The following is a 27,935-nucleotide window of genomic DNA, read 5'->3' as shown; positions in this document are numbered from 1 at the left end:
CACCCGGCACGGTACCGAAGTACCGGACAGAGCTAGCTCGTCCGCAACGCTGTGTTCGTCTGGCAGGCACTCAGGGCATCCAGGATCGTGAACAGGGCACGAGCCACGGGTTTCACCTGCGTTGCCAAGTCGTGATCGAAGCCGCATTTGCCCACGAGTTTCCTCCTCGAGCCGTGATCGACCGATCGAGAATTATCCCCCGCAACGTCGCGAGTTACCGGCGAATTCGAAGAGCCACTCGAAGCTTTCCCGCGCTCCGAGCCGACTCGGTTTTCACCTGTTAACCGAGGCGTCGCACTCTTCTTCACCAGGGGTCTTCGTCAGGTAAGCACAACTCTATCGAACCTTCGAGTTTAAAGGTTCTCGAAAGTGACAGTGATTCCTACGTGACAGTAGAAGATTGTGAATTTTTCTTCTTCTATTTCTTCGCGGCAATTTTTAGTCGTTTGGAATGTCCACGGTTTGTTTACCGTTGGGCCCGTCGTGAACCCTTTTATTATAATTCTTTTTAGAGAGTAAAGGGGTCGGTTTGTCCTCAGGGGAAAGTGCTCGCGAGTGAAAACACTGGTTTTTGGAGCGGCCAGTTTGTGTTGGAAACTTGCTGAAACTTTGCTGGCAGCACGTAAGTTTGCTAAACGGAGAAACTCCGCGGAATATTAACCCGACTAACGATCGCCGATAACGGCAAACTTTGGATCTTAGCGCAACTTTAAACTCCCGCGATACCGCAGATTCAATTCCACGGTTCGAGTTTCACCTCGTTGGTACACTTTTCACGATCAAGGTTAGTCGTTTCGATATAATCACGCCTCGTTATTCCGCTCGCGTACGTATCTGAAATAATTTGCCAGCCCCGGAACTCGCACGCGTGTTTGATGGGATATTAATGCCATTGCACTCGACAATGTTGAGAATGCGTTTTCGCTGCATTACCCGCCGCAACCGTAACCCCTAATCTTCCCACGCGAATTTCCAGCTGGATGAACATTTGCGTACCCAATGGTCTCGTTACGCATCTGGCCACATCTTGTACGTCTATCACCTCCTTAATGCATCGCGAAAAGATCCTCCCATTTCACGTTGACCAATTTGGACCAGTTGGACACTTTTCATTTCCAATTCACGTCATAAAACTACATACATACAGTCATAAGGATATTCGTCCTATTAAATAGACCCTTAAATAATGCTGTATATTTACTAATAGGACTTACAAGTACTGTAATTTTTTTTCGTGGTACTGGACGCCTAGATTTAAACTACTTTTGAGAAATTCAGTAAATAAAGGGTTAAAACAAGTTTACTCAAAGTTCAACAAGGATCCCACTCGGTCGAGAGAATGGATTATACAAGTTTAAAACCAGCAATCCCGATACTTCTGGGACGAGAGGATATGGAGAAAGGATGTTCGCGTTTCTCGTCGCCAGCGAAGAAACTAACATAAAACGAGGAAGATGGTAAACGTCTGACTGGTCCACGCCATAAAGTTTGTTTACAAGAGCCCCGACCTCGCGAGCGCCTAGCAGTGCTTTGTAGTTATTTTAATAACGATTCCATCCCTCCATCTTCCGTCCTCCGTTTGTCGCCTCGAAGGCAGGAACAAATTTCGCCGTTATTAAACCAAATGCACACTGCCTGATAATAATCTCGAGGATCCCGCACAAAGGCCACGGGACGTGTCTTTCCCTGGCTACGTGGAAGCTTTCGAGAGGAATTTAGGGTTACACCTACTCCTCTATACGTAGACGAGGAACAGTATCGTTTTCGATCGTTACGGACGATTGCGTGGCAATGACTTCGACACGCAGTTGTCGTCTTCGCGCACATCGGTGTTTCCTCATTTCCTTCTGGTCTTATCTCGGCAACTGTTCCGTCAATTGTCGGAAATGACGCGGTAGATCGCAACGTCTACCAGTCCTTTCAAACAGTAACTTTGACGCTGCTTCGCGACACTTTTAGCGCTCGAGTATTTCGATCGATGACGTTTGATTTCGATATAATAGATACTAGAATATTCTCGGTGCTTCTCGGCCAAAAGACAAACCATTAGCTTCGACACATAACGTTAGAGGAAATGTATGGAGAAACATTTTTTGAGACTTGAATAAAAGAGAAAGAATAAAAGAGGTGTATAATACATATATATTACTTAATAAATCAGATAGGAAATTGTGCAAGCAAATTCCCGGTTAAACTCCATTCGCTTAAGTATACTTGGAATCATAAATGCAAATAAAAAGTAAGTCGTTGACGCGACGCGATCGCGTTGCATTTTTCACATTTCGCTCGGAACTTTTCAGGGCATTTTATTTTCTTGTATCGCGCTCTGTTTACAGCCGGTACCAGGCGGCGTGCAAATTGATCAACCTGACCAACATATCCGTGATATTTCCTCAGTAAATTTATCAGCGATGGTTTTTGCTGAATTCGGTTATACGCGTTAAATTTAAATTCGCACATGCTTTTAATCGCGTATACATGCAACAGCATCGTAACTCTCATTAAAGCTCTCTTTTATCGAATAAAGAGAAGAGGTGTTCGTTCATTGAAATCACACTCTGCTATTATTTTCATCCAGTCTTAGCACCGCGGTGATGCAATGGGTGGTTAAAAAGCCCAGAGAAAGTATAAATATTCAATAAGCATGCACCCGGTATGCTGCGCTGTTCTTAAGTAGAAACGCGGCAAGATTTTCTTCAGATATTTTTCTTCGGAGTTAGCGTCCTCGTGGACGATGCCGTTCGTATATTCTTAATGGAAACAAAACAGCGCCGCGGTCAACTTTCCAGTCACGTTTCCATCTACTAGAAATCGCGAGTGTTGTTGAAACGTCGGTATACTCCGCGCTTGGAAACGATATCGCGGTAGGAAAGTAAACGACCGCGTTAAGAACAACGAACGCCTAACATGCAAATGGCCTCGGATAATTCCGAACTCGGTGCTCCAAGATGAAATTATCCGCATGGGATACGCTCTCTATGCGGCGAGGAAGATTAATTTTAAGAGCTGCCTCCACGGAGAGGCGGTAGCTTCGTTCGAGGGTATCCCAAAGAAACTGGAAAATCGCTTTCGCTCGGGGGAAAAAGTGTTTATCTTGAGGCAAGGTTCGAGACACGGGGTATCGATAATTAGCTGGAACGAAGTTACCGTCAACTTTAAATAGAGACGACGCGACCCGTCTCGCGTGTATGAAAACGCCAGCCCGAGTCTCTCGGAAACTTTTTATATGATCATCGTTGCAGTATCACCCTCGGACGGGAACTTCGAACGAGTTCCTCCCGAGTACCCGCGAGTCCTTCGAGCAACGTCCAGAGCGGTAATAGATTTTTCGTACTTCTCATTTCAGTTGAATCCACTCTGTTCTGTACTTGGAAACTTCGTTCCGTCGAGTGGCGGACTTTATTCGCGGATTATCACGTGCAAAACAATTTTTATTCGGTGAGCTACCAACACACCAGCTGGCAATTTTGTTTTCAACATATTCTGTTCTCAGAAACGCGATATTTTGATAATGGGGTAAAAATATTACCATGTAAATTGAGGATTACGTGTACATCATTATTTCGTTTTATTATTTTAATTGAGGATTAATTCAACTGGAATTTCGCTCCCACGTATTCATAATTAAGAAGAATTTTAAATATCTATTTTATGAAATACGAAACACGCGTACGTTCTTCGACGAGCGACGAGCGAGGTGTATAATAACATATTTTACAATAAAGCAATTTATCGTACACAGAAAAAATTGTATGGCTCAATCATAGCTCCACGTGATTGTATCCTACTTATTTAGCACCGTTTGGGAGGAATCGGAGTGAAAGGGCACGTATCTCGTCGCATTTGCATACCTTTGTGGCTCAATTTTGATCAGTGCGCATCGCCAATTATTCCCCGCGTCGTAACGACGTCCCTCTGTGAAACCTCAATAACGTTCGTTATCCGTAGCATTGTTGCTGGCGATGTGCATCCAGCACGCTCCGTTTTTTCCTCTTAAATTAATTAGTTTCCGGTTTAATGTTCGCCCACGCGGCTTATTCCCACTTGCGCGCGATGCATCCTCGCTCCTTTCAACTTCTCCCGCTTTTCGAAAACACAAACCAAAGCAAAACAACGCGCACGGATATTAATGGTGATTTTAATTAATATAAAACCCGGTAGTGGCCTTCGTCGTTACATAGTTAATCTTTAAATCAACCCTAGCAAGGTTTCCGGAGTTGTTTGAGAAACCTCCGGGAACGCAACTTCGTCAAGTTTGGATTAAATAAAATTCGTATTAACAGAAATGGGGATCAAACGGATGAAGGAGCTTTCCGTTAACCCTTTGCACTCGTGACCTTTCTTTGTGGTTGTTAAATAGCATGTCCAAAACGTAACTGGTTAAGGTCAACGAAAATTAAGCATACAAAAATTAAGCATAAACTGTGGAAGGTAATTGAAATGACATACCAACCTAACTGTTAGCGACGATTTTAATTAATTTAAGACTCGGCAGTAGTCTTATTGTTGCACACGTCGTAACTTGTAATTGAATACACCTGTTTCTCTTTGTCCAACTCCACTTCCGACAGTTTCCTCGAGGTTGCTTTAACCCGTTACGTTTGCGTAACGATAGCCAACCTGAATAACTTCCTACCGTTGGTGGAGAGGTTCCAAAGTCACCTAAACTACGAGGCACGTGCGAAAACGTGTCTCGTACAGTTTTGCAGCGTCCGACGTTCGACAACTGCCCAATCATAATTCGCCATTACTCGAGCGAAATCTTTGCCGTATCGAAGGTTTGACCTACTTGCGCAAGACGTCGAATGGAACTAAATTATAGGGATATTAATGGAAATAAATGATGGAAGTTCGTTTCTTCTTGGAAATACCCGTAGATTGAAAAGGTTGATTAAGTTCGTGGCGCAAAGAATTTCAAGCGCCGCGTGGAACTCTGGATATTAGAAACTGACGGTTTTAGAATTAGTGGTTTGACGTGGTTGAGGTATCGATTGCGTGACTATCGGACGACTATTTTCTTTTGAAGCGAGATGATCGATTGGATCGTGTTGAGAGGCGATACGGGCGCGGTTTTCGGTGAGACATCTGTTGCGTCTAACGGGATGATGGCAGGGGAGGTCCTCTAATGATCAAGGTAAATTGTAACGAGGTTTAGGTCGGGTCAGATAATACCATTATGCTACATAGGTCATTTCAAGCGATATTACAGAACGTCCGTTTGGGCAAATTGCGTTTGTAACGCTGGGTGAACGGTGTTGCGGTAAACGGTAGACGCTGCAACTCTAAACGGTGTGCAACGCCTTCCGGATTGTGCAATCCGCCGACATTTGGGTCGCTCAGGATTCACAGCAACGTTAATTGTCCCATAACAGACGCAACTGGTCCATCCAAGCATCATTTGAAATAATAAACACCTCTGTTCTACAGTTTTTCTCCTTTCTTCCTGCGATATAATTTCTTGTCTCGTTATGATTAACAAGATAGTACATATGTAATTCGAAAAATATATATCAAAATTTAAATGTACCTTTGAGTTCTTAAAAATTGGCACGAATTTTCTGGATAACCCGATACATTACAATCCCTTTAACTGTAACGATGAAACGACACGATACGACGTAACGCGCCACGTTAACGCAATGAAACGTGCCCGAGATGTCGATACTTCCCTCGTGATTTCGCTTTAATGGCTTTTCATAGTTGCCCGCGATTCCACTTGAAATTTGCATTTTGATTCGAGAGTGGGGAGAAAAGTTTAAGCTCCGTGGTTGAAGGTAAAAGACCGTGGAATCCAGGAAATTTGATTTTCGCTCCTCGTGCAAAGATGAAACGATACTTGCCACCTCTCGTCGCCAACTTGCGCGAATATTCGGTTACTCCGAAGGTTCTGTACGTTTCCTTGCTGAATGTTATAGACGCGGAAATATATGAAAACTACGATGTTATCGAAGCTCGTATCGTCGTATGAAAATTAAGTAGAAAATGAATGTACTCGCGCTAGGTACAACGTTTGTATTTAATTACATTTCCTTGTCTAAGTAGTATAAAGTAACTTTCGCTGATAAGATGGTCAAATACAGCTCGCCATAATGGAAGTTAATGTAATTAGAATCAATAGCAGAGAACACCGATCGAGGGAGATTAGTGTCTCGGAAGACTAACAGGTTGTGTAAATAATTTTGCAGGATTAATTTTGTGTGCCTTCGTTAATTTGATGGTCCCTCCGAGCCGATGGGTCAGGGAAAAGGTTGACTCAGGACACGAAAGTTCGATTCCATGTCTCGGTCGAGGGTGAACCTTTTTCGAAAGCCCCAAGCGACTAGGCTTACTCGTCCCATCGCGGCGATGTTGACTAATGGAATACACGTTGAGCCCTGGATAAATTACCCCGAATGCCGTCGATTTACAGCCCTAAATAAAATTTGATCCTCGATCCTGTAATTAACTCGATCGATCTGTCGCGATTTATTGATTCGAGTCATCGTCAGGCGAAAGCAGTCCTTCCTTTACGAGGTCCTATCTTTTCGTCGCTGGAAATCGATAGCGTCCGCGCGCAGGGTGCAGGAAGTCAAACATTATTATCGATAGCGTGTCTCCCGCCCCTCGTTTCGAGTTCCGTGAAACGTTGATTGGACACGATCGCGGTTCCTGTGAGGACACGGTTGAAAAAGCTCGTTCTTTCCAGCTGGGACAATCGCTCTCCAGCAGGTTGCAACGACCGCGACAAACCGCGTTTCAGGGACTTCATTATCCCGGGCTAATACATCCGGGAGCGTATCGCGATTAATCGTTACCGTGCCCGACAATGTTGCACGAATTTCTATTCCACGGTCATGGTTATTGTTAACCGTGGTTGACGTTGCAAAGCGACGCAGCGCGTCGCGGTTTCAAGCGGGTCCCACCCTCTCCCGCCGACCGTATAAATTGCTCACTGGCGAGGAAAAGTGGAGGAAAGTGGTCAAAAATTAAAAAATGTACCGCGATGTTATGCACATAATGTCTTGCATGTACTGGTTCCTTTTTAGATTCTCTTGGATTCTCTTTTATTAGATTTTTGCGTTGGGTATATACAGTAACTTTGATAACTTTGATTTTATAAGTTCATCCATGACGAACAATAATGTAATCGAGATGTGTATTAGCACTATGTTCTAAATTATGGATGCGTTAATATTTATAGCAATTATACCTCGCCAAAAAAGGATCGTCCTCGTTTCAAACAATTTTCTCCCCGCTGTCGTAAATTATTTACATTATGTACACAGTCTTATTGATCAGTGGAGCACGCATCCGTGTACGTAACTCGCACTGACACAGTTACGTTCGCATTAATCAGCGAAACACGTAACTGTGGCACGCTCATAAATTTCTCCGATGCCTATCCGCTGGATTTGAGATGTAGCGATCTAGCATACGTTTGAAATAAATAAACGTGACATTTGCTTTCACTGTAGAGGGAAACTATACGTCTTTCTTGTCGAAAACGAATCGAGAAAGATTTCTCCTGTTCCGAATGTAATGTGAATAACATGGGAAAATCGGGGTAGCCCCTTTTCCGGTACAACGCGAAACCGTCGCTGGGGATGTTGAATAATACCTTAGACGTACATTATTCCTTCCCATTGTGCCTAGGCGAGGTGCACAGCTCGCGAAAGTGGCGTTATTGTACAGAATCCGACTCGGTTTGATTCGAATTACGTCACACGGTTGGCTCTTACAAGCCACTCGAGTTCCGACCGAGGAATGTTTTCAAAGTTCGAGACAATTCGCAAAGTGGTCGAATCGGTGAAACAGGCCCGCGACGCGCGGTCTGTGTACTTTATCGCATTATGCAAATGCACTTTCGCGTGGAATTCCTTCCGCCGAGAGATCTCTCTGTCGGGAGCGATCCGACAGCGGCGACAATTTGTCACGCGAAACTTCGACCAATGGAAAACGAACGAACGCGTGTCGTTTCTTTTCACCCGCGGCTTTTTCGATTCAGCTGTCGATTCGCACGGCTCTCTCGCGTGACAAAGACCGAACGATTAAGTCACTCACGGAGATAAAATCCTTTGTTTTCGTCCGCAGCATCCATTCGTGGGAAAATCGACGTGGCAGACCCACGAGAAAACCGAGCCCGCGTTTCCGTCGGGCTGGAAAACATTGCGATTCCTCGCAGCGCGATGATAATCGCTCCATTATCGAGTACTCCGTTTTCTTCTCTTTTTATCTATCGTTTAATTATAACCACGTCCGATCGACTGTTTTATTAAAGCTAGTCTTACCATACACCTTACAAAGATACGTTCAATTTTAACACCAAACCTGCTGAGGTTTCATTTCGATCTACATATTTCTACTGCCATCGAACAGATGACTAATCTTAGAGACACTTTTTACATACATAAGAACTTAAAAGGCCACACTTCATCTTGAAGTAAAGAAAGTTGAACAACTATTGAAGGGGAGGATCCTGTACGTTATATTCTCTACGCGAAAACACACGGAAAAATCTGCAGTGCGCGGTTACCACAGTTGTTTTCATACACCGTGTCTGTGACATTTCATAACGAGCGAGATGCTCCAGCGAAATTGCAGCCCAGGAAATTCATGCAATGAGAAATCGCTTCCGAATCAACGCTACCGTGGCGATTCATCGTGCGCCAGCTGCTGAAAGTCTGTCAGTGAAAAATGACCGCATTGCGTCCCCCTAGTTTTCCAGGTTGCTTTTTACTTCCGGAACTCCTGCTTTGTTGCACGCCCACTGCGAGGACGTAAGAAGCACGGAGAAAAACCGTTTACGAGCGCTCAATTTCGTGATTCTGATGCTGGATGTAAACATGTCCGAGGAAGACGTTCGTAGAATCGAAATGGTCCTTGTATTTACCCCCGATCGAGAGTCCCGACTTGCTATTAGTCTCCTGTCCAGGTCGATGTACAAGAACAAAATGGTACTCTCGTGTTGACCTCCTTAGCTTGTTTGGTAAAATTAACCCTTTGCGCTCGAAAGGTGACTCTCAGTCACACGTTAACGTGATAACTCAAGAGGTTACTCTGCTCGACCACTTGTCACTCTTCGAAAACATAACTAGCCAACTTGAAAAACGTAGACCGGTCCTCCCGAATTTAGTGCTCTATACACTTTTCTGATGAGTTTCGGAAGCGTCCCTCGTCAAGGTGGAAAGATCGTCCCCAGTCGAAAGCAATCATGCGGCCGATTAAAGTGCAATTAACCTAGAAACGTTCTGTAGCTTTTCAATTGCCGAAACTCGATCGGGCATGCAAAAACAGTCCAACCGGAAACTGGGCGCTTCGTAAAGTTTCCAAAGTACAAACAAGGCGGCTATACATCCAATCCTCTTACTTCGATTAACCTCCTCGAGAAAGAGCGTTGTTCCATGGATTTTTGAATTTATGGAGGATTTGCAACGCTTCTCGTATAATCTCTCGGATTGGGTACGAAAGTGATCGAGAAGACGGGAATAGTTTCTGCGTGATCGAGGCCAGTGAGCTTCTAATGCGCTTTCCGTGCGTTTCCCAAGTCGCATGCAACTTTTCAATTACTCCCACTCGTGGGAAATATTACGAATTTCCATCGCTGCACCGCGAATCGATTAGGCTGTCGATGATACCTGCGAGAGCTTTTAATCTTGGCAAATCGAAAACGGATAGTTTTACTGAAATCCGATAACGCGTAAGACTTTTTCAACGAATTGAAATGTTACTTTGAAGAGAAGATAATGTGGTTGGGTTTCTTTGGGGCAAATGGGGGACGCTGTGATAAATGAAACGATTCGATGCACTTGTTTAAAAACGACTAAAAAGTATCTTTACTATTACTACCAGGACGTGGATTCAAATTACTATTGGTAATTGATATTATTGGAAATGGAATACAATTAAATAATAAAATATTAAATTTATTAATTCACAGTTTTAATTTTATTTAATAAAATGTCACGAGTAAACTGAGATATTTAAAAAAAAAAATCGAGGGAAAAACGAACTGGAGAACGACTAAACCCCACAGGCGTGAGATATGTGTTTTCCATGCTTCGGATTGTGAGGATTAAGTGTTCTTTGATACCGTGAAATAACCAACTCGACTTTTGAAGGGTATTCGTCTTTTTTCTCGTCGCTTGTATCCGGGGCTTACTGTTTCGCGCGGTGAACGGATATATCTCGATAAAGCGGCTGTCAACGTGGAGGGATTAAAAACGCTTCGATGACGCAGAGTAGCTATGCAAGCTCGATAAATACCAAAAAATTCAATTTCCTTTCTTTTCGAAGACCCTCGATGCATCTTTAAAATCGTCGCCAGAACAAAATTCCGATCGACCCCTGTCAGAAGGAAAAAGTTAATAGAATTTGTCGATTGGATCGCGAAGAATTTATTGATTCCGTTCGTACTCGTTTAACAGCAAGTCTCGTGTGAACACCTTGCAACTCTAAAGAAGAAAATTATTTGACGAAAATCCGAACGTGGTAAATATCTATCGTAAGCTATGAAATTATTAAGAAAGAAGATAAAAACCTGTAAACAATTAATTGTCGCGTTTCCGTTTGGATAATCTCTTTCGAGCGATTGCAATCGACTCGTCACGTTGTAATTTATTGTTAAACGCAGGAGGAAAATTATGCGGTTAGGGGCTGTGTGTGATCATCGTTCAGAGAGATTCGACGACGGGTCTCTCCGATGAACTCCCATAAATCGGATGATATAAACGCCAGTGGCAATACGTTTCATCATGATCTATTAATAGTTTAATTGCCGTGAGCGATTGTTGAAATCGAATCGAAATCATTAATCCGTTTAATACGAGATATCATTTCGCCTAAATTCCCCGAGCGCATTCCCCGAGGGTATGCTCGCTGCGATAATAAATTCGATCAGCCGTGATGTAAATTTTGGAAAAAATAAAGTAAATAACTGTATGCCATTTGTCGGTCGTTTATAAAATTAAACCTTGCGTGCAACGCACTCGCGGAACGCATTGTTCCTGACCGATTAAGCGGGCAGTTTTTCAATCGAAAGCTTTTCAATTAAACTCGTATGAATAACGATGACTCTGCACGCGCTGCATTGATTTTTAAGAAATTTTCGACGACCATTTCGCAACCGTTCAACTGCAACCGGATTAACGATATTTTTGACATCGGGCCGGCACTTCGTGAACAAGAATTTAAACGTTTAACGCGTTGACCGCCACCGTCGCTCGTGTGGGTGACAGGGCTTTCCACCGGGGGACCAAAAAGTTAATTCTGGAGGTGATGCGACAAATGATGTAAATCTGGATGAGATTCATGAATACGGCGCCGGCGACCCGTGAATACTTAACCCGATTAAAACTAAAACAGTTTGAGCACATTGAGTTAATTGCGACGTCATTTAATACCTCCTCGACAAAATTTTGCAGGTCTACTGTTTTCGATCTCTTTCTGGCATTCCACCAGACGAACGTGAACGTTGCTGTATAAATCACACGAGAAAAACAACGACGTTCCTCGGGCTAGGAATTTGCACTGATCGCGCGAAGAATACGACGCTTGACGATTTCTTTTCTAGAATGGATTCCACGCGTCGCGGGGAATCGCGAGGTTTGTCATCCTTCACATCTTCGTCTTCGACTTCGCGAGACCAATCGATCTTCATCGATGTCTGAGGAAATATTCACGTCTACCGATTCTATTTATGCGCTGCGAGACGAGCAGAATATCATTCGAATAATACATGCATTATGAATGAAGCCATTCATTCGACGAAGCACACGTGCTTTTATTTCTTCATTGTGGGTTGAGATGAAAAGTTGCATCCTTTATTCCTTACTCGAAATTCGTACGGAGAATGGATTTATAAAAAAGCACACATTTATTAAATTATTCTAATGCATGTATCTACTCCACCAAAGGAGCTGTCATTTCTCCTAGCTTCGTCGTCGTTTGTTCGTCCCGCATCGCATTTTCCAAGATGCTTGCCGCGCGTTCTCGGCCGATATTGCTCGATGAATTCCCAAACGATATTTGGCGAATGTGGAAAGCAATATCGCTAGCCCGGTTCTTTATAGGATCTCGAAAATGTCCACGATCGTATTGAAACATGGAAAAAGAATCTATTTTTCTGGAACTGCAACGTCGTCGGGTGAGACGAAATTCCGCAATAGTAGGATTTGTGTATTCACCTCACGATCGCATCATTGTTTACTCACGCGAGTGGATTTCTTCGCGAAAAGTGGTTCGTCTTCAGCCTCATCCTAGATCTTCCTGTACCGTAGCTATCGTTGCCAGAATATTCCTATCCCAGCTCACGATCCGGTTTACATTTCCAGTGGCAACCTCGACCCCTCGTACACGTCGGCGTGATTTTCTTTTGCATCGAGACGGCTGCGGAGTTAACGAATAAGCGTGGATATTGAAATCCAGCGCGTTGCGTGCAAGGATCGGGGACGAGGGGAGAATCCTCAACTCTTGTCCCGAATACCGTCGCTGAAACAAAATGAATTATGGAAAGCAGACGTTAACAGTCATGTTTTCCGTGAAAAGTTTAACGAGGCGACGGAACAACGAATTATAAAGTTCGCTTTGACGAAAGTGGGCTTCAATCGAGGCTGAAGGTAGCAGCGAGTCCGCAGCTTGTCGGTCGAATCGCGTAAACGACTTTCAGACACTCCTTTATGACACGACCGGGTCAGAAAATATTCTCCGCAGTGTCTTAACTTCTCGTTTCGCGGCATTAAAGTCTCCTCAGCGTGTGCGCCAGTACGTAAACATTAAAGCACAAGGCGATGCCTCCGAGCCTCGTTTCCCAACCCGGCCAGTTAACCGAGAAAATGATTTTGTAATCTACGCGACGGTCGACTCGTAACTCAATTTTACCTGCCACAACAGGATTACAGGCTACAATTAAGTCTTATTCGGTTAAATAACGTTCCGTGCGCGGTACCAAATACCACGCTGATTTCGGTAATATCGAGATACACAGGGTTGCTGTAATATTATTTCATTGTGATTCTCTTTTCGAACTTATACGAGTCTAAAAATAAAATTAGTGGCTAGTGAAAATTTTATTTAAACGTTAGACGCAAATTATACCTTAAACAAAGCATTTCGTTAATCCTTCGATCCAATTTTCATCCAAATAAGAAATTCCACTCATTTTTGCCGCCTAGTGGTGTAGCTCGACGTTCCTGAAAAACCGGATTTATGGAGCGTTCACGAAGGGCATAATCACTGTGCACAGAGGGTGGTATCAAGGAAACGGGTACAAGAGTTCCGCTCAGCTGTGAAAAATCGTCGCCAAGTGCCGCCCTAGTCGTCATCGTATTCAATTGTAGTTCTCGGTCGTCGCGACGATATCGCGACGCCATTTCAAAATTTCACAGGTCGCCGGCCTTAACGAGCGACTGGCGCCGTACAGTTCCAGCTGGTAAAATATGATAAGTTTTTATATCGTGGCAAACAACGTGAAAAAGGCCGCAGTCGAGTTAAGAACGGAGAGAGGGGCTCGACTGACCCGCTAATGATATCAGAAATTTATGCGTCGCAGCGATCCACTCGGTATTTATCGTGTGTCGCGTCGCCTGCGTTATCACGGCTTAACCCAAATACCCAGTAACAAGTGTCACGTGTGTAGCCCCCTTGTGCATGACGAGATTACAGCTGAGCATCGTTTCCTGAACATCGTGTTCTTTGCGGCCCAGGCGAAACGTTTAAAATGTTGTTTTAAACGGTATTTTATTTTGAGGCCATCGAATTATGAACCTTTTAAATAGTTCACTCGCTTCAATTCATCTTCGCCAGAACTCAAAGTATTACGAAGTCGCGACGAGACCTCCGTTTCGACTGGAGATAAAATTCTGAATGAAACGCTTTTACGCTCCATATAGATCCCAAGAATAATTCAACAGATAATTTATCATCGAGACACTTTTCTACTTCGCTTAACGTACCCATAAAAATTTCTTCGGATCGCTGGAGAAGATACAGCGGGGGCTTTGCCAAAAATCCAAGCGAAATGAGGATGGGGCAGTTCGAAAAAGGAGTACTCGAGAGTACGACGCGGAGTAAGTAGTATAGGTGTGTGTATGGTCGGGCAGAGACATTAAGAGGATCTTTATAATGTGGGGAGCCACTGACCTCTTTTGAACTCTCGAAGATTAGTCCATGTCCAAGTGTCTGACGTGGAAATCCTACCTTTATCTGTGTCAATGCACTTCAGGGGTTTTATGAAATTAGCGTGGACGTTGGAAAACTATCACTTGAAAATCATCTATCGTTCTGATCAGGAAATGCTTTGTAGACTTGCGTAATAGTTCTTCGAAGTCTTCGTAGAAGCATTCTTAATATTTAAAAAAAAGAAATAATAATAATAATACTTTATTCACGGGCAATATGTCCTTGATATCAAATACGATAACAAAAAAATCAGAAAAATCCAGACAACTTTTTGAATGTCGAAATTGATTCATGAAAAAGATTTACACTCTGAATCGTTTTAAAAATTGTTTAACGACTACAATTTTCTATCGAATTTTGATCTGTGGGCCAAATGAGACAAGATATCTCTGTCAGCTACCCCAATTTCATACGTATGCCACACTCGTGTCTCAATATCACGAGTCAATACCATCGAACGAGCCATCAAAACCTTTTCCTTTGGGATTGTGATCAAGAACGTACATCCACCGTCACTTTTACGCCTCTATTCGTTCGTCTGCCTATCCAACGCGTCTGAATCTGTCGGTATTACGTCGTCTTTCCCGCCCGAAGAAGAAAACACCGGATTATTTGGCGTGAAAAGGGACCCTCCCAGGGCACCGATAGGGATGGAACGGTATTTACTACAGCGTCGAACCCCGTGACGAGATCTCGGCCGTGGAACCGGGAGGAATACATCGTTGCTACTATTCGTCAGTGTCAAAGACGAGGGATCTCGCGGAGCGATTCAACGATCCGTTGGATCAAAGTTTATAAATCGTAGGGTCTCGAAAGGAGCTACGAAAGGAGGCATTCCTTCCACAGGCGGGAACATAAATTCGAATGATCGAGGACGGAGATTAACCGCGATAAGGAATCGTCTCGACGTATGAAAATGCGCGTCCATCCATCAACCTCTCCCGATGAACGAAAAACCGTTCTTAAAACGAGTCGACGTCATTAGGGTGAAACGGAAAGGGGGTTGTTCGGCCAGCGTCGAAACAAGCCACCGAAACTGGAACGAACGGCTTTCCATCTCATTAGAATACTTTCTGCGAGACGCAAGAAACAGACCTGGCGACGATCGTCGACCATCCACCCACTGACATATAGCTCGAGCTATAAATACGCGGCGATGGCGAACGCAACGATTGTCGAGGAACGCCACCGATTCCGCCGCTGGAGAAGAAAAGCGTCGTAACTCATAGCGAACACACGTCGCCGTTGGCGAAGCAATCTCGTTCGCGAGGAGGAGAGCATCCTAACGTCGAGATCAACGACGCGTGGTACGACCAATGGCCGCGACGTCACCACCACCAAAACATCCCCGAGAACTGGAGTAATGCCCCGGACGTCCCAGTTGGACGCGGCAGTCGGTCGAGGGTAATAGTAAATTTCTTGCGTGTCAAGACGCCACGAGGAGAGGGCGCCGGAGATGGCCACTGTGTTTCGACTGCTCTCAAAACGTCCTTGTTCCAGGACGACGGACGTACGTGTTGCCAACCGTGCACACATGGGCGGTTGTAGAAGCTCCTCGAAATTGTTGGTCTTGGAGGGCTGCAATTCGTATCGATTTGTTCCTAAATTGTACCTTCGTTTTTCACTACAAACCGAGTACTTGGATAGATTATCCCTTCTACTACTAAGAATTATTGGCTGGAATAAAAGGACTGCAGTTTCGATATACACGCCTGATTTACGCGGTTCCATTAACAATAAACAACGAGAGGGTCTTGATAAAATACACACGGAAATACTGCTGGAAACGGTGCCAGGTATTCGGACACGCGAGCTTGACAATCAACGATGAACAATGGAACCCCTTTCGTAAAATACACGCGGAAAATTCAAACTTCCGAAAATTGCATATTTGAATTAATCCTTAACACTCTAATAACATGACGTGATCTTAGAACACGTATCCGCGAATCGAATGAAATGGTTTCTCCCTCTCGAGGACCGTTAGGGTTAATTCTGGTCGCCGCAAAACAAGCCCTCGGGAGAGGACGTCGAAGATGGCGTAATCTTGCGAGGGTCGATGCCACGGGTTCGTAATCCTGAACTGGCGATACGGAGGGACCGAGGACGATAAGCGAAATTACTTTTCCCAAAGCTATTCACCAAAATACCCTATATTCCCGCTTCGGCCTCGCCAACAACCCCATTTACGTCTCGAAAAATGCCCCGTTAATGCCCTGCGGTTCTTTGCCACATTAAGGTCAACAAAATCGGCCGAGTTGCGAAAGCTGGCCAAGGCTGCTGGCAGCCAGCTCGCATAATTCAAAAGATATCCTGTCGGATGGCTTCGAATCCTCGGCACGCTTACGTCTTGGGGGATCTCCTCGTTCTAACGCCTCGAGAAATGGGTCATCTTTGGGAATTTTTTCCAGAGAGAGTGTAAGCCGGATCATCCTCAAATTTGACACATGTTCTCATTGGTTATCGAACGAGGATCTGCCATTTTTATAGTCAAGAATGGCTACGTAGATGTTTGGCAAAATGGTGACGTTTGTAGGCTCTCACAATGTACAGAAGAAAACTTGTCTTCGCTTCGGTCCACTGTACAATTCGTTAAACATTTACGGTAAAATTATGTTAAATAAACTAAGGAATGAAGTGAAACTCGCGAATATTTCAACTCGATGCAGCGATATTACCATGAAAAAATTCGTTCGGTATGGTTAAAAATGGAAAAAATCCATTTGGAACGGTAAATGTTTGAAAAAAGGGTGAACGCCTCTCTCCATGGCGAAGCTCATCTTTTGCTTCTCAAACTAGGATTGAACGGCTGTGTATACGGATGCATTGTCATCTTGAAAAATGGTGTCGTTTCTGAGATAGTAACGTGAGGATAAGAATAAAATCTGAGCATCTGCCCTTACTGGCGGTAATATGGCCATTTAGGGTTATGGTGCGGACGGCTGAATTCCAAGGTATAGCTGTCCAAATCATTACAGAATCACCGCAATGTTTAACAGTTGGATCCAGAAAATCTAAATTGTAGATTTTCATAGTATACTAAGGATGAAGGTATATAGTTCCATGAAAAATACACAAACATCAACGTTAAATAGAACATGCTACCTTTTTATGCAATTTCCCAGAGTAGCTACTTCTCCAAAGCGAGACTCTTCGAGCGCGAAGGGTTAGTTCTGTCGCAGAGTGTTTTGTCCAACCCCCTGCAGACGTTACGAAACAGCCAATTTTTTTGTGACTACACCAAGGCTCGTGGCGGCCAGTGGAGTCCGAGCGTTGGACTGGAATCGGCCAGTGGAGTGTGGGAGGGCCCAGGGAACGCGTGTGCGAGCGTAAAGTGGAGCAACGACCTGGACGGAAGTCAGTCGTCGGAACCGAGCGGCTCCATGCTGTCGGGTTTCGTCGTATTGCACCGATCCAGTTCAGACGAGCAGAAGCAAGGGTGGGCGATGTACGACGACGCCGACGTCGACGTGCTGGGAGCGCGAATCCCTCTCTGGTTCCGCTCGCTTCTTTCTTTCCTCCGCAGACGCGATCCCGACGTCCCGTCGCGCAGGAAACTCGACTCACGCCCCCTTTTTCTTATTTCGCCCAGCGTCGACCCCGTTGCTCTTTCCTCCGACGCGTTACCGATATACAGGGAGACGTCACCGTGGGGGTCGCCGCCCCTATCTCCACTTCCAAAGGGTCGAATTGGACGTCCGACCAGCAATACGCCATCCGAGTCAGCAACAGAGAAAGATATCGCCTCGGAAACGAGCACACCGAAAATGTGTCCCGTCGCACTCCGCCCCTCCCAGCGAATCGACTTACGATTTCGTCTTCGTCGTTCCCTCGCGGTTTTTCCTCGCGGTTCTCTGATTAATTGGAAGATCGGTCACGAAGTTTGCAACTGTGTCACGACTTCCGTTGGAACTTTATTTTCGAGAGATACGCTCGATAAGTTTCGGAACTTTGACTTCGTGGCAACCTCTTTCGAACCCAATCGAACACGCCGAGTTGCACCCTCTTATGAACCGTTGGAACTCTTGGATAGAAATTGAGAATTTGTCTCCTCACGAAATTTTTCTCCATTCGAATATTGGAATACTCGAGCGGAGATATCGCGTTGGGTGCCAATCTGAAACTGGTGAAAATTTCTACGACCGATTGCGTCCATCGTGTTTGGCTTTGCTCTCGTGCATAGCGTTTCGCGTAATCAATTGTTCCGTAAGGGTGATGAGTCGACTGAAATTGTAGACGATCGATTATCGGCCGGGCCGCGCGAAGAGCCTCGCATGCAGCCTGAGAAACTGTCGCGAAACTTGTTGCCTCTACCCCAGACGCGTAATTTACGAGGTCGAACGGGGGTTCGTAAAAGCATTTTCCGCCAGGGTTGGGCATTTATACCGTGTACGTGTGTTTACTACCGTCGAACACCTTCACGACGACAATAAGTGTGAGATTTTGAGAAAGCCCATAGGACGGGAAGCCCTTTCGCGTTACGTAACAATTTCCATCGATGCGGAAGAACGTTTTAAACGAGGGATTTTACGAGGGTGTACCTTTTGCAACTTATATCGCGAATATCGAAGGGGGTAGGAAGACGCACGAATCTATTAATACACGTTACAATGTCGTGCCTTTGCTACAAAATCGTCCGAACCCTTTTCAGCGACAATGGCACGCAGATATGTATATATTTAGTTTATTAAGTTTTATGAAATTGAAATCGTATGCCAGCGCTTATGGCGTTTTATTCTACTTGGTAATCACTGCTTCGGAAACTGTGATGCGTAAAAGTTTTCTGATTATTCGAATTATTCTGATTATATCGATACTGTTACGTCACGACGTTTATTCCTATACAGATAAATACTGTGGATATTCGCGTAGCGTTTCGCAATTTTCTTAATTAAAAAGGCGTTCGGCTGAGGCATCAGCGGCGCTGGATAATGGAGGCTATTTTCATTTCGTGAACAAAAAAACTGGTAACGAGGCTGGGGCTTTTCTTTGCGAAATCTTAATTATCAGGAATTCTTTAAAAGGATTGTTGCTACGCCGGGAGTGTCGAGAGGCATTAATTAGGATCATTATGCGAAACGTAAGAAAGCTTTTCGTTGCGGCACACGTGTAAAGTGGCGAACCACGCACACGAGAGAATCGATTTGACGTAGAATCAACGTTAACTCGACGCGACGTTCTTTATTGGAAAACAATCGAGCGACTTTTTCAGTGACCCGTTAACGCCGGGATTAACGCAGTCGTTGGGTTTAATTAATGTCAATGCGGCACGACACGTCGAACCATGACACATGAAAGGCTGCACGTCAGTTTCATCGATGCGCGGGAAAACTTCTCCCTTTTTTTCCCCTATTAATTACAAAATGCATCACAAATACGAATCGACATCGACGCCCGTTCGAATTCCCTCTCTGCACCGCCCTATCGATTTTAAACTGCTGCGTGACTCTGGGGTTACAAATTTTTTAAATCTAGAAAAAAAAAAACACTTTACAAAATAATTTTAGGGTATCTCACGATTAATTCTATCAAAATTCTATTTTTCATTCGAACTTGGCACACTATTATATAAAATCGATGAATTTATATGTATTTATATCTAGTTGTTAGCGCTTATCGACGTCGCTTTTTTTTCGTCGAAAACCAAACATAATTCGCGGTGTGCCGTAATACGTATGCAAAGTATTGTGCTGTCGTAAAACAGGACGAGATATAGAGAAACGAAAAACGCGTTCATCAAATTGGCTATAAATCGCTGGAGACGTTATCGCGTCGCGGTGTAAAACTTGATAGGACGAAACGCCTACCCGCATCATTTTTTCGGATAATCTGAATATCGATCCGAAGTATATCACCCGCTTCCGCATAATGTTAGCCTCTCCGCGCGATACCCGCACCGCATAAACAGCGGGTGTCCTAATCCTGACAAACATCGTTCCATCGTATCAGTTTTACGAATTCCTTGTGTGCGTTTATTTCTGGAAAAATTGTTTAAACGAAAACAGTGAACTTTAGCTCGATTCGTTTCTTCTGGCTCGAAATTGCTTGGAATATTTGCATCCCTTTTATAAAGAGTTATAAAACAGTGTAAAAGGTTGGTTTAAATAGATGAATAGCTAAATTAAAAAAGGATAATTCCGTACAATCGAGCTTCCCCTTTGAGCGTTCAACTGTACATGCAACCCCTTAAAGGAACCTGTAACGAGGAGATTTGCCAAAGTAATGAAAAAAGGTATCCTAAGGCGAACGAGTTCCCGAATAAACTTAATTCGGATTATTTCGAAAGGCAGGCTTCCGAGTTGCATCTGATTACGCGAAGCCGTAACGCTACCAGACCTTCTTCCATTTTCTGCTCATTCAATTTCGATGCTCCGGCGTCGCGGAGAATTCGTTTGTTCCCTTTCACGGGAGCGCATCTTTGATCGTAAGGCGGATAAGGGCGGATTAATCGATGACACAATTTTCCTACGTTCCGTGCGAACATCGATTCCTAACGACAATGTTGGATTTCTGGATTGTAGCTGTCGGACTAGCCCGATTATTCCAACGAAATTTTAGTCAATGCACGCTGTAATGAATTTACTGCTGCTCCCTGATTATTCAAACGACCGCTAAGCGACGCTCCTGGTTTCACAAATATCGATACACAAACACAGCCTCGGAACGAACACAAATTATCAGCGACGCGAAGATCGGATCACGAAATAAATTAATTCGCGAGGTGTCGACGGATTATAATTTTCCATATTTCACCGATAAATTTTCGTCCTACCGATATATTAGCGCGGATGAACGAATAACCTGCAGTATTGCGAACATCGATATCTATTATCAAAACGAGAAATCATTGATCGAGATCGTGGACGATAGGTTGAGAACGATCGCGAATAAATAGAAGTACTTATGTTTTCTTTGTCTAAATAGTTTTTCTTTCATGTTTCTGGAGGACTAGCGAAACTTACGACGTCTTATTCTCGATCATTTCACCTTTTCGATTGGACTCATTCTCGAGAACTTAATAATCCCAAGGATTTGAAGCGCGGTGCATTGCACGAACCACGTTGCTAATAATAAACATGCTTCGTCGTTATTGGAAATGTTCCCGGAGAGTGGTGGAACCGTAATTACAAGTCTCTCGAGGGAGCGATACCGTTTCCCTATAGCTAATTACTAATCGCGACGCATTTATTAGCGCTCTTAATCGCTGTGTTTCCTAATCACCGCAATTTATATCGCGCGACCGACCTGCTGGGACATGAATCACGGAGAGGGAGAATTATCAAAGGGGGAAGGATCTCCGTGTTCGGTTTAACCTCTTCGTGCCCTAGATACAATCATCGTTTTCTTCTTCCTGTATCGCGCGTCGCGGTCTGTTCCGTCAAGGTCAAGGGGTTAAGTATCTGACAAGCTGTTATCGTCATTAAAAATGCGATGACTGATTTACCACAGAAATTCGAACGAGGAATGGTCTATCGTGCTATGGGCAACTTGAAAAAAATCCATAAAATAAGAAATGAAATACGACTCCATAAGTAACGGAAGGTAACAAATGTCGAAATGCGAATAAATTGAATTTTGTTCAGTTAGCCGCGTAGAAACTTAAGGATGATAAATACGCGAGCGATTCGCCATGTAGCACGCGACAAGTAGGTGGAAATAAATTCTCGAAGAACTGGATTAAAACTCAGACAAGCGATTCGATAGTTTATAGCAGCAATATCGCCGGAAAGCGTTGATCGATAATGCACCGTCGATGCTGGTTCTTTCAGGCTTTACGAGGCAATAAACGCGGAGATTAAAACGTTCTTGCCTGGCTTGGCGAAATCGCTGGAGTTTTACGGTAATATTTTGGGAATCGATCGGCGATGAGTGCCTGAAAACGATTCGATGATGGCGTTATTTCTTTCACGATCTCTCGACGGAAATGGCGATTACGTTCCCTCGATAAAATTCTAGATAATGCTAGTTTCATTTTTATAATTCTTTAGCACGAGTTAATTTCGATACACGGTATCAAAAATCTGAAACAAATAATTAACAGATAAAATATTCAGGCACTTCGTACTTAACTTCGTAAATTACATTGAAACGTATGAAAAATAATTATAAAACTAAAAATAATTTTTCAGCTCGTCTTTGGAAGACACCATCGAAAGCAGCGTTGCACCTTCAATAAAAACATTCATAAACGATATCGACACCGTTTTCACCCGGTTGCCTGGCAATTATCGGGTCGTTCTATCGATCACTCGACTCCTGTTCTTTGGCAAGCGCGTACGTTTGGTTCCATGGTCGTTGCAGAACACACGTATCGCTTATCGCGACGGGAAACTGCGTTACGCGCCCACGTATCGATCGGCAGCGAACGTTCGCAAAAGCGAGTTTACGTGTTTATTCATGGGGAACATCGGTACCTGTACTGGCCAAGATTAGAAAATGTCACCTCCTACGGCGAGGAACAAAAGCCCGCCCACTGGCATTGTTCCGAGCTGCTTTGCGCGCTTCTATCCGATATAAGCGATATTGCCCGCGAATCGGTCCAAGATTAAACGTAGACAACCCTGAGAGTACGAACGAATCGATCGCCTGCTGTCTAGATAAATCGATCGATTGTTATGATTACTCGAACATCTAATCCCTCAATTTACACGGCACTGTTTCCACGCGAGTTTCAAGGTAACATATTTTTAAAAATTGGAATGTTTAATTTTGTTCGTTTGTTGATATCTATATTGAAGAGTTACGGCGACAAACCACGCGAATTACGCACGAAGTTCATTTTCGAGCGCGTTTAAGCCGGAGTGAATAACTCTCGCTGCTGTTAACAAATTCATACGATTTTCGCGAACGAGCGCTCTAAGTAGTTGCCATTCACACTTTAATCTCGGCTTAGTCCGCGTAGGAAGGTTCGCGAGCGTTAATCGGACCAAACGAATCCTATTTGACCTGACAACAAAAAAAAATGCTAATTCCCAGACAAACAAGAGTAACTCGCGCAACTCGTCGAAACAGAAAAAACCCTGCTCTCGGGAGGCGTGTAAATACTACGTAAAAGTAAAATTCGATCGAGGAACTTATTCCTCAGTTTTTCGTGGTAGCAGAGCGTTATTAAACTCGACAGGCCGATCGATATGACGTTCGACGCCTGTGGTTCGTCCAGCTTTATCAGCAGAAACGCGAACATATATCTGTCTATCTGTAGGTGGATCAATCGGTTCTGCTAGCCGCGATTGCCTACCCCAGACTAAATCGATTTTTACGACCGCGTAATGTTGCGAAAACCGCGCGATTGAATTTTAATTACATGGTCAGCGGGGCAACCATGAATTTAAGAAAGAAGGGGGAACTTTTTTAGATTCATATTTATAGATGAAAAGGAACTCGTTCTTCAAACTTTTTAATGAAAAAATTAATTTGAAATTATTGTACAGCCAAGAAGAAAGGAAAAAGATTCGATGCACGCGTCGAAGCGTTTGAAACGAGTTATTGTTGGAGAAACTTTTGGAGGGTAGTATCGAGGCAGACACGCTCGCGACTTGTGTCTGGCGCACAAAGTGAAAGAGATCTCTGTAATGTAATACGGACGGTGTGTATCGTATCTCCTCTTTCATAACCTTTTACCACTTCACTCTCAAAAGACTCGTAACTCAGCACAGCTGTAAGAGCTGTCGTACATCTCGACCACCACCGACAACTGCAAAGGTTTCGTTAGCAACACGTAAAAACGGCTGAAGGAAAAAGAGCGACGCTTTAACGGCGAATGCATTAGGAGAAAAAAACGTTTCACCGCTCTTGACTTTTCGAGTTTCCTTTCTACGTTCAACCGACGAGACTGACTGCTTTCGCCTGTTCTGTTCGATAGAAATACTTGGGGCACAAATGATGAAAGGTCGGCATCAGTTTCGTCGCAGATTCAGTCTACAGCCGTCGTCCTTGAAAGAGGGCCAAGAAGATGGAACGACGAAGCACGTTAGGTAAGGAAATCTATACGTCGCCAAGTGTTCTTGAACCTGTTGCGTTCGTGAGCAAATAAAGGAAACCACTTCGAGAAATCCACGTTCCCGGCGCTGCGACCAATCCAATTACACGCTCGTTCGCCCTTATCGCTCCAAGAATGCTGTAGGCTGATTTTCAGCCTACTTCGAACAAATTTTGTTGACTTCGAAGTGCTGAGAAATGGTGGGTGAACGCAAAGTAAGAGTACAAAAATTAAATGAAATAAAATTCGATAGTTCTGGCAGCGTCGAAAGTCGAAGGGAAACATCCCCATACGAGTCGACGAAAATGCTGATCTTTGGTAATCTCTACCAGCAGTACCGAATGCCTAACATAATTTAATAGACCGCGGACTAAAGCACACCTATACTGCTTGAAAGATCTGCGTTTCTCGAGTATATTTTTATTTTAACGTAAAATAAAAATACGTTCATAATTCGGAATAGAAACCAGAAATAGAATTCGAAATGGCGTGAATTCACGGAAGCGGTCGCGAATGTGTTAAGTAATGTTCCTTATCGGTCCCATCGCTTCTGCACAGTACCGTGAGCGAGTACCACGTAGATGTAAGTACTTTCCCCACCGTTTCGTCGAAGCACGAACTCAATTCTACCTCGCTTTTCCCCGAATACATATTTTACTTTCAAACGGTGAAAAAGTTGCTTCCACCTCGGAGAACGAGGCGAAGCACCGGCAAGGCAAAGAAATGCATGATTCGTAGGACGGGAAACACGTTCCAGGTCTCGGTTACTTACTCTCTCTTTCGCCTTTTCTCCTTTTTCAACCGTCCTCGTCATTCCTGGCCTCCTCTTGACTCGCTCTTAGGGCGGACCGAGCTTTAATTTTGCGGTGAGTCCTCGCGAAAAGGCAAGCTCGGCGCACCTCCTTTGTGCAGTCGGTAATAACCACGGCTGACTCCTTCCTGTAATAAGCGTGGATGATTACGAAGACGAAGATACTTAGAAACAGTTGTTATCTGGTGCATGCAAAAGCGAGTGAAGTACGTATCGCGCCGCGAGAGAGATATTCTAGGGAGTCATAGTGGCTCGAATTCAGGACACCCCGACACAAAACGCGTATTTGGTGAAAGGGATCGTTAGCGTTCATTGGCGCTATTCTCTCCGGCGGGCTGCTGTCCCCTTAAACGCGAGACACTTTGCTGTTTTATTTATACCGGCTGGCCTCGTTCGAGCCAGGAGAAAAGACTCCTTTTGTCTCTAACCGTAATTTCAGCCTATCGCTCGCTTCGCAATTAAGGTAAAGGTCATCGAACTGCAGCGATTCGACCGATATTTGGTCCCCTGGAATCTCGGTGACACAAGCTTCCTCGCCAGAAGGCATCACTATCGTTCCCAACCCAATCCTCTTAAGATAGAGGACTCCCAAACTCTCTGAAAACATCATCCTGTATCCGATACGAACGCAACAGGTCGAGTCATTAAACGTCCAAGCTCCAAATCTTTACGTAGCCTATGTTTAGCTTCAACTGAGATCGTCGACGATCGTTTCAGAAATGAGAGACTGTCGGAATCGGACAGTGGCGGTGGAAAACCAGCGGAGAGTTCCATAAGGCACAAGATCGTCGTGATGGGCGCCGCGAAGGTTGGGAAATCGGCTATAATCAACCAGTTCCTTTACAACACATTCACACCGAAGTACAAGCGAACGGTGGAAGAAATGCATCACGGCGACTTCAACGTTTCCGGGATACAACTGACCCTCGACATCTTGGACACGTCGGGCTCGTACGAGTTTCCTGCCATGAGAGACCTCTCCATCAAGTTGGCGGACGCTTTCATCCTCGTCTACGACGTTAACGACGCCAACACGTTCCTCGAGGTGGAGACTCTCAAGGCGCAGATTTGCAGCGTGAAGGGCGCAGTGCCTATTGTCGTCGTTGGCAACAAAGTCGACCTGGTCGACTCGAAACAGGAGGTGAGCTTCGTACAATTTTTTCGTAATAATTTAACGTTTCCAGCGTTACTTCGTGCGCGACGATTGTGACGAAAATTTGTCATTGAAGGTGTCAAAGGAAAACTACGAAACTTTTGTCTTCTAGGCTGCAAAGATACATGGAATATTAAAATCACTCCAAGTTGCCAGTTTGTTCTGGTAACTGAACCTTTACAACTTTCAACGTATAAATTTCCAGGTGGACCCCGAGAGCACGAGGGAGCTGGTGACCATGAAATGGGAGAACGGATTCGTGGAGGTATCGGCGAAGGAGAACACCAACATCTCTCTGGTGTTCAAGGAGCTTCTGGTACAGGCGAAACTGAAATACAATTTGAGCCCGGCGTTGCGACGACGTCGTCGACAGTCGTTGCCGCCGCCGCAGCATTTGAATTCGCGCAGTAGCAGTGCCCACGTGCCATCTCCGGCTCAGCTGCAGCATTTGCAGCAGATCCGCGAGCGATCGGAGTCCAAGAGGAATTCCTGCATTCTCTCGTAAGGAGCCAGTGCAACGTTTCAGCAGATTCGATGGTGAAATGGTCGAGGTAACGAAGGGGTTGAGAAAGGGGAACTATGCAGCGACGATTCGACCAGGAATCGATCGATATATCCCTCATTCGGGGTTTTCGAGGGTGTCTGTGCAGCGATCGATCGATCGATCGCCGAATGGCTTCTCGGAGGAATTAAACGGCCAGAGGTGTTCGAGGCGGAATGATAAAGCCGAGGTACGCGGTAATTTCTTCTTCTTCGATTGTTCGAGAAGCGAGTAACTCGACGTTACGATCGTGTCGAGATGAAATCGGATCGGTATTCCGATTTAACTCGTTCTTGTTACTCGTAACTCGTTATTCTGTTCGATGCTGAAAACGTTACGAGTCGGACTCGTAGCGACGTGTTTTAGTCCAGGTGATGCGCTACGAGTCGGAATCGTAGCTTGGTCTGAACGGTTCAACTTCTTGGAGAACTCTCATCGTAGAGATGGCCTCTAATCGCAGAGAATTTTACGTTTTCAATGGTTACGTACAAGAAAAGTTTGTAGAATGAATACGGTACATGGTACTCTCGAAGAACCGAGAAGGGATGACTTGTTGTAGCAACTTTCATGAAAGATTAGTAGGTCTTGTACATGCTGGCGGATAACTGAACGGAGATAACTTAATATGCAGTGTTCGACGCGTTAAACGCGGGTCGACGTACTTGGTGTATCTGTTTTGCCTTCGGCTAAAACAGATTGCTTCTTCGCAATCGAAAGGGGAAGCCTGTAGGACAATCCTTCCTCGTAACGATTGCGACAACTTTCTCTTCTGATATATATATATTTTTTTTTCTTTTGTATATAAGAATCACGATATCTTTATCCAATTTGAAGTAACCGATCCGAGCGGCGTATACACCGGTCAAGAGAATTATTCCGAATTATCGAACCGTAGAATCCCATCTTTACAGATGTTCCAAGGTATCCTATGAAAATATCCTATTTCAGGGTTGTCTCCCACTGCCCATTCGCTATTCGTATTAACCATTTACGAACGTACGCAATGTCCATGAAAGATTTTATAAAATATCGTTGGCTAAGTCGATCGAATTAGCATCGAGCGAGTCGCCTACGTTGCTCCTTATACCGCACAGTTACAGGGTTTATTTGAAAAGTGCTCTTGGCTATTTCGATCCCGATCCACAAACTTACGCGCAAGCGCGCCATAACAAACACTGTATTCGTTAGTTATAAAATAATCTATTTTTAAGGAGACACGTTGCAAAGTATAAATACGGCTCTCCCCGTTTAAGTGGAATATCGAATTATTTGTCAATTACGATACGATATATATTTG

At 44.4% G+C, this 27,935-nt stretch overlaps 1 protein-coding gene across 4 annotated transcripts; it reads left to right on the top strand.

Annotated features, from left to right (window-relative positions):
- On the top strand, positions 1 to 27,324 carry LOC128891566 (ras-related protein Rap-2a). Of its 4 annotated transcripts, XM_054151152.1 has the most exons (5): positions 1 to 324; positions 540 to 622; positions 24,017 to 24,128; positions 25,662 to 26,085; positions 26,303 to 27,324. In XM_054151152.1, exons 3-5 carry the CDS (start codon positions 24,034 to 24,036, stop codon positions 26,600 to 26,602), a joined length of 819 nt encoding a protein of 272 aa, XP_054007127.1. In that variant the 5' UTR covers positions 1 to 324; positions 540 to 622; positions 24,017 to 24,033; the 3' UTR covers positions 26,603 to 27,324. The 4 variants fall into 4 exon arrangements, with proteins under 4 accessions (XP_054007127.1, XP_054007128.1, XP_054007129.1 ...); XM_054151153.1 differs by lacking the exon at positions 540 to 622; XM_054151154.1 differs by lacking the exons at positions 1 to 324; positions 540 to 622 and adding an exon at positions 662 to 784.
- Positions 27,325 to 27,935: the final 611 nt, after the last annotated feature.

The sequence above is a fragment of the Hylaeus anthracinus genome, unplaced genomic scaffold (genome assembly GCF_026225885.1).
Source record: "Hylaeus anthracinus isolate JK02 unplaced genomic scaffold, UHH_iyHylAnth1.0_haploid 12002, whole genome shotgun sequence".
NCBI classification, from domain to species: domain Eukaryota; kingdom Metazoa; phylum Arthropoda; class Insecta; order Hymenoptera; family Colletidae; genus Hylaeus; species Hylaeus anthracinus.
This window is presented reverse-complemented; position numbering and strand designations above follow the sequence as displayed.

Excerpts from the sequence above, each read along its gene's own strand:
- LOC128891566 (XM_054151150.1), top strand. The coding sequence starts at position 22,770 with ATGATTACTCGAACATCTAATCCCTCAATTTACACGGCACTGTTTCCA. Across the intron at positions 24,129-25,661 it reads GGAACGACGAAGCACGTTAG|AAATGAGAGACTGTCGGAAT; the intron begins GTAAGGAAATCT and ends CGATCGTTTCAG. Across the intron at positions 26,086-26,302 it reads TGGTCGACTCGAAACAGGAG|GTGGACCCCGAGAGCACGAG; the intron begins GTGAGCTTCGTA and ends ATAAATTTCCAG.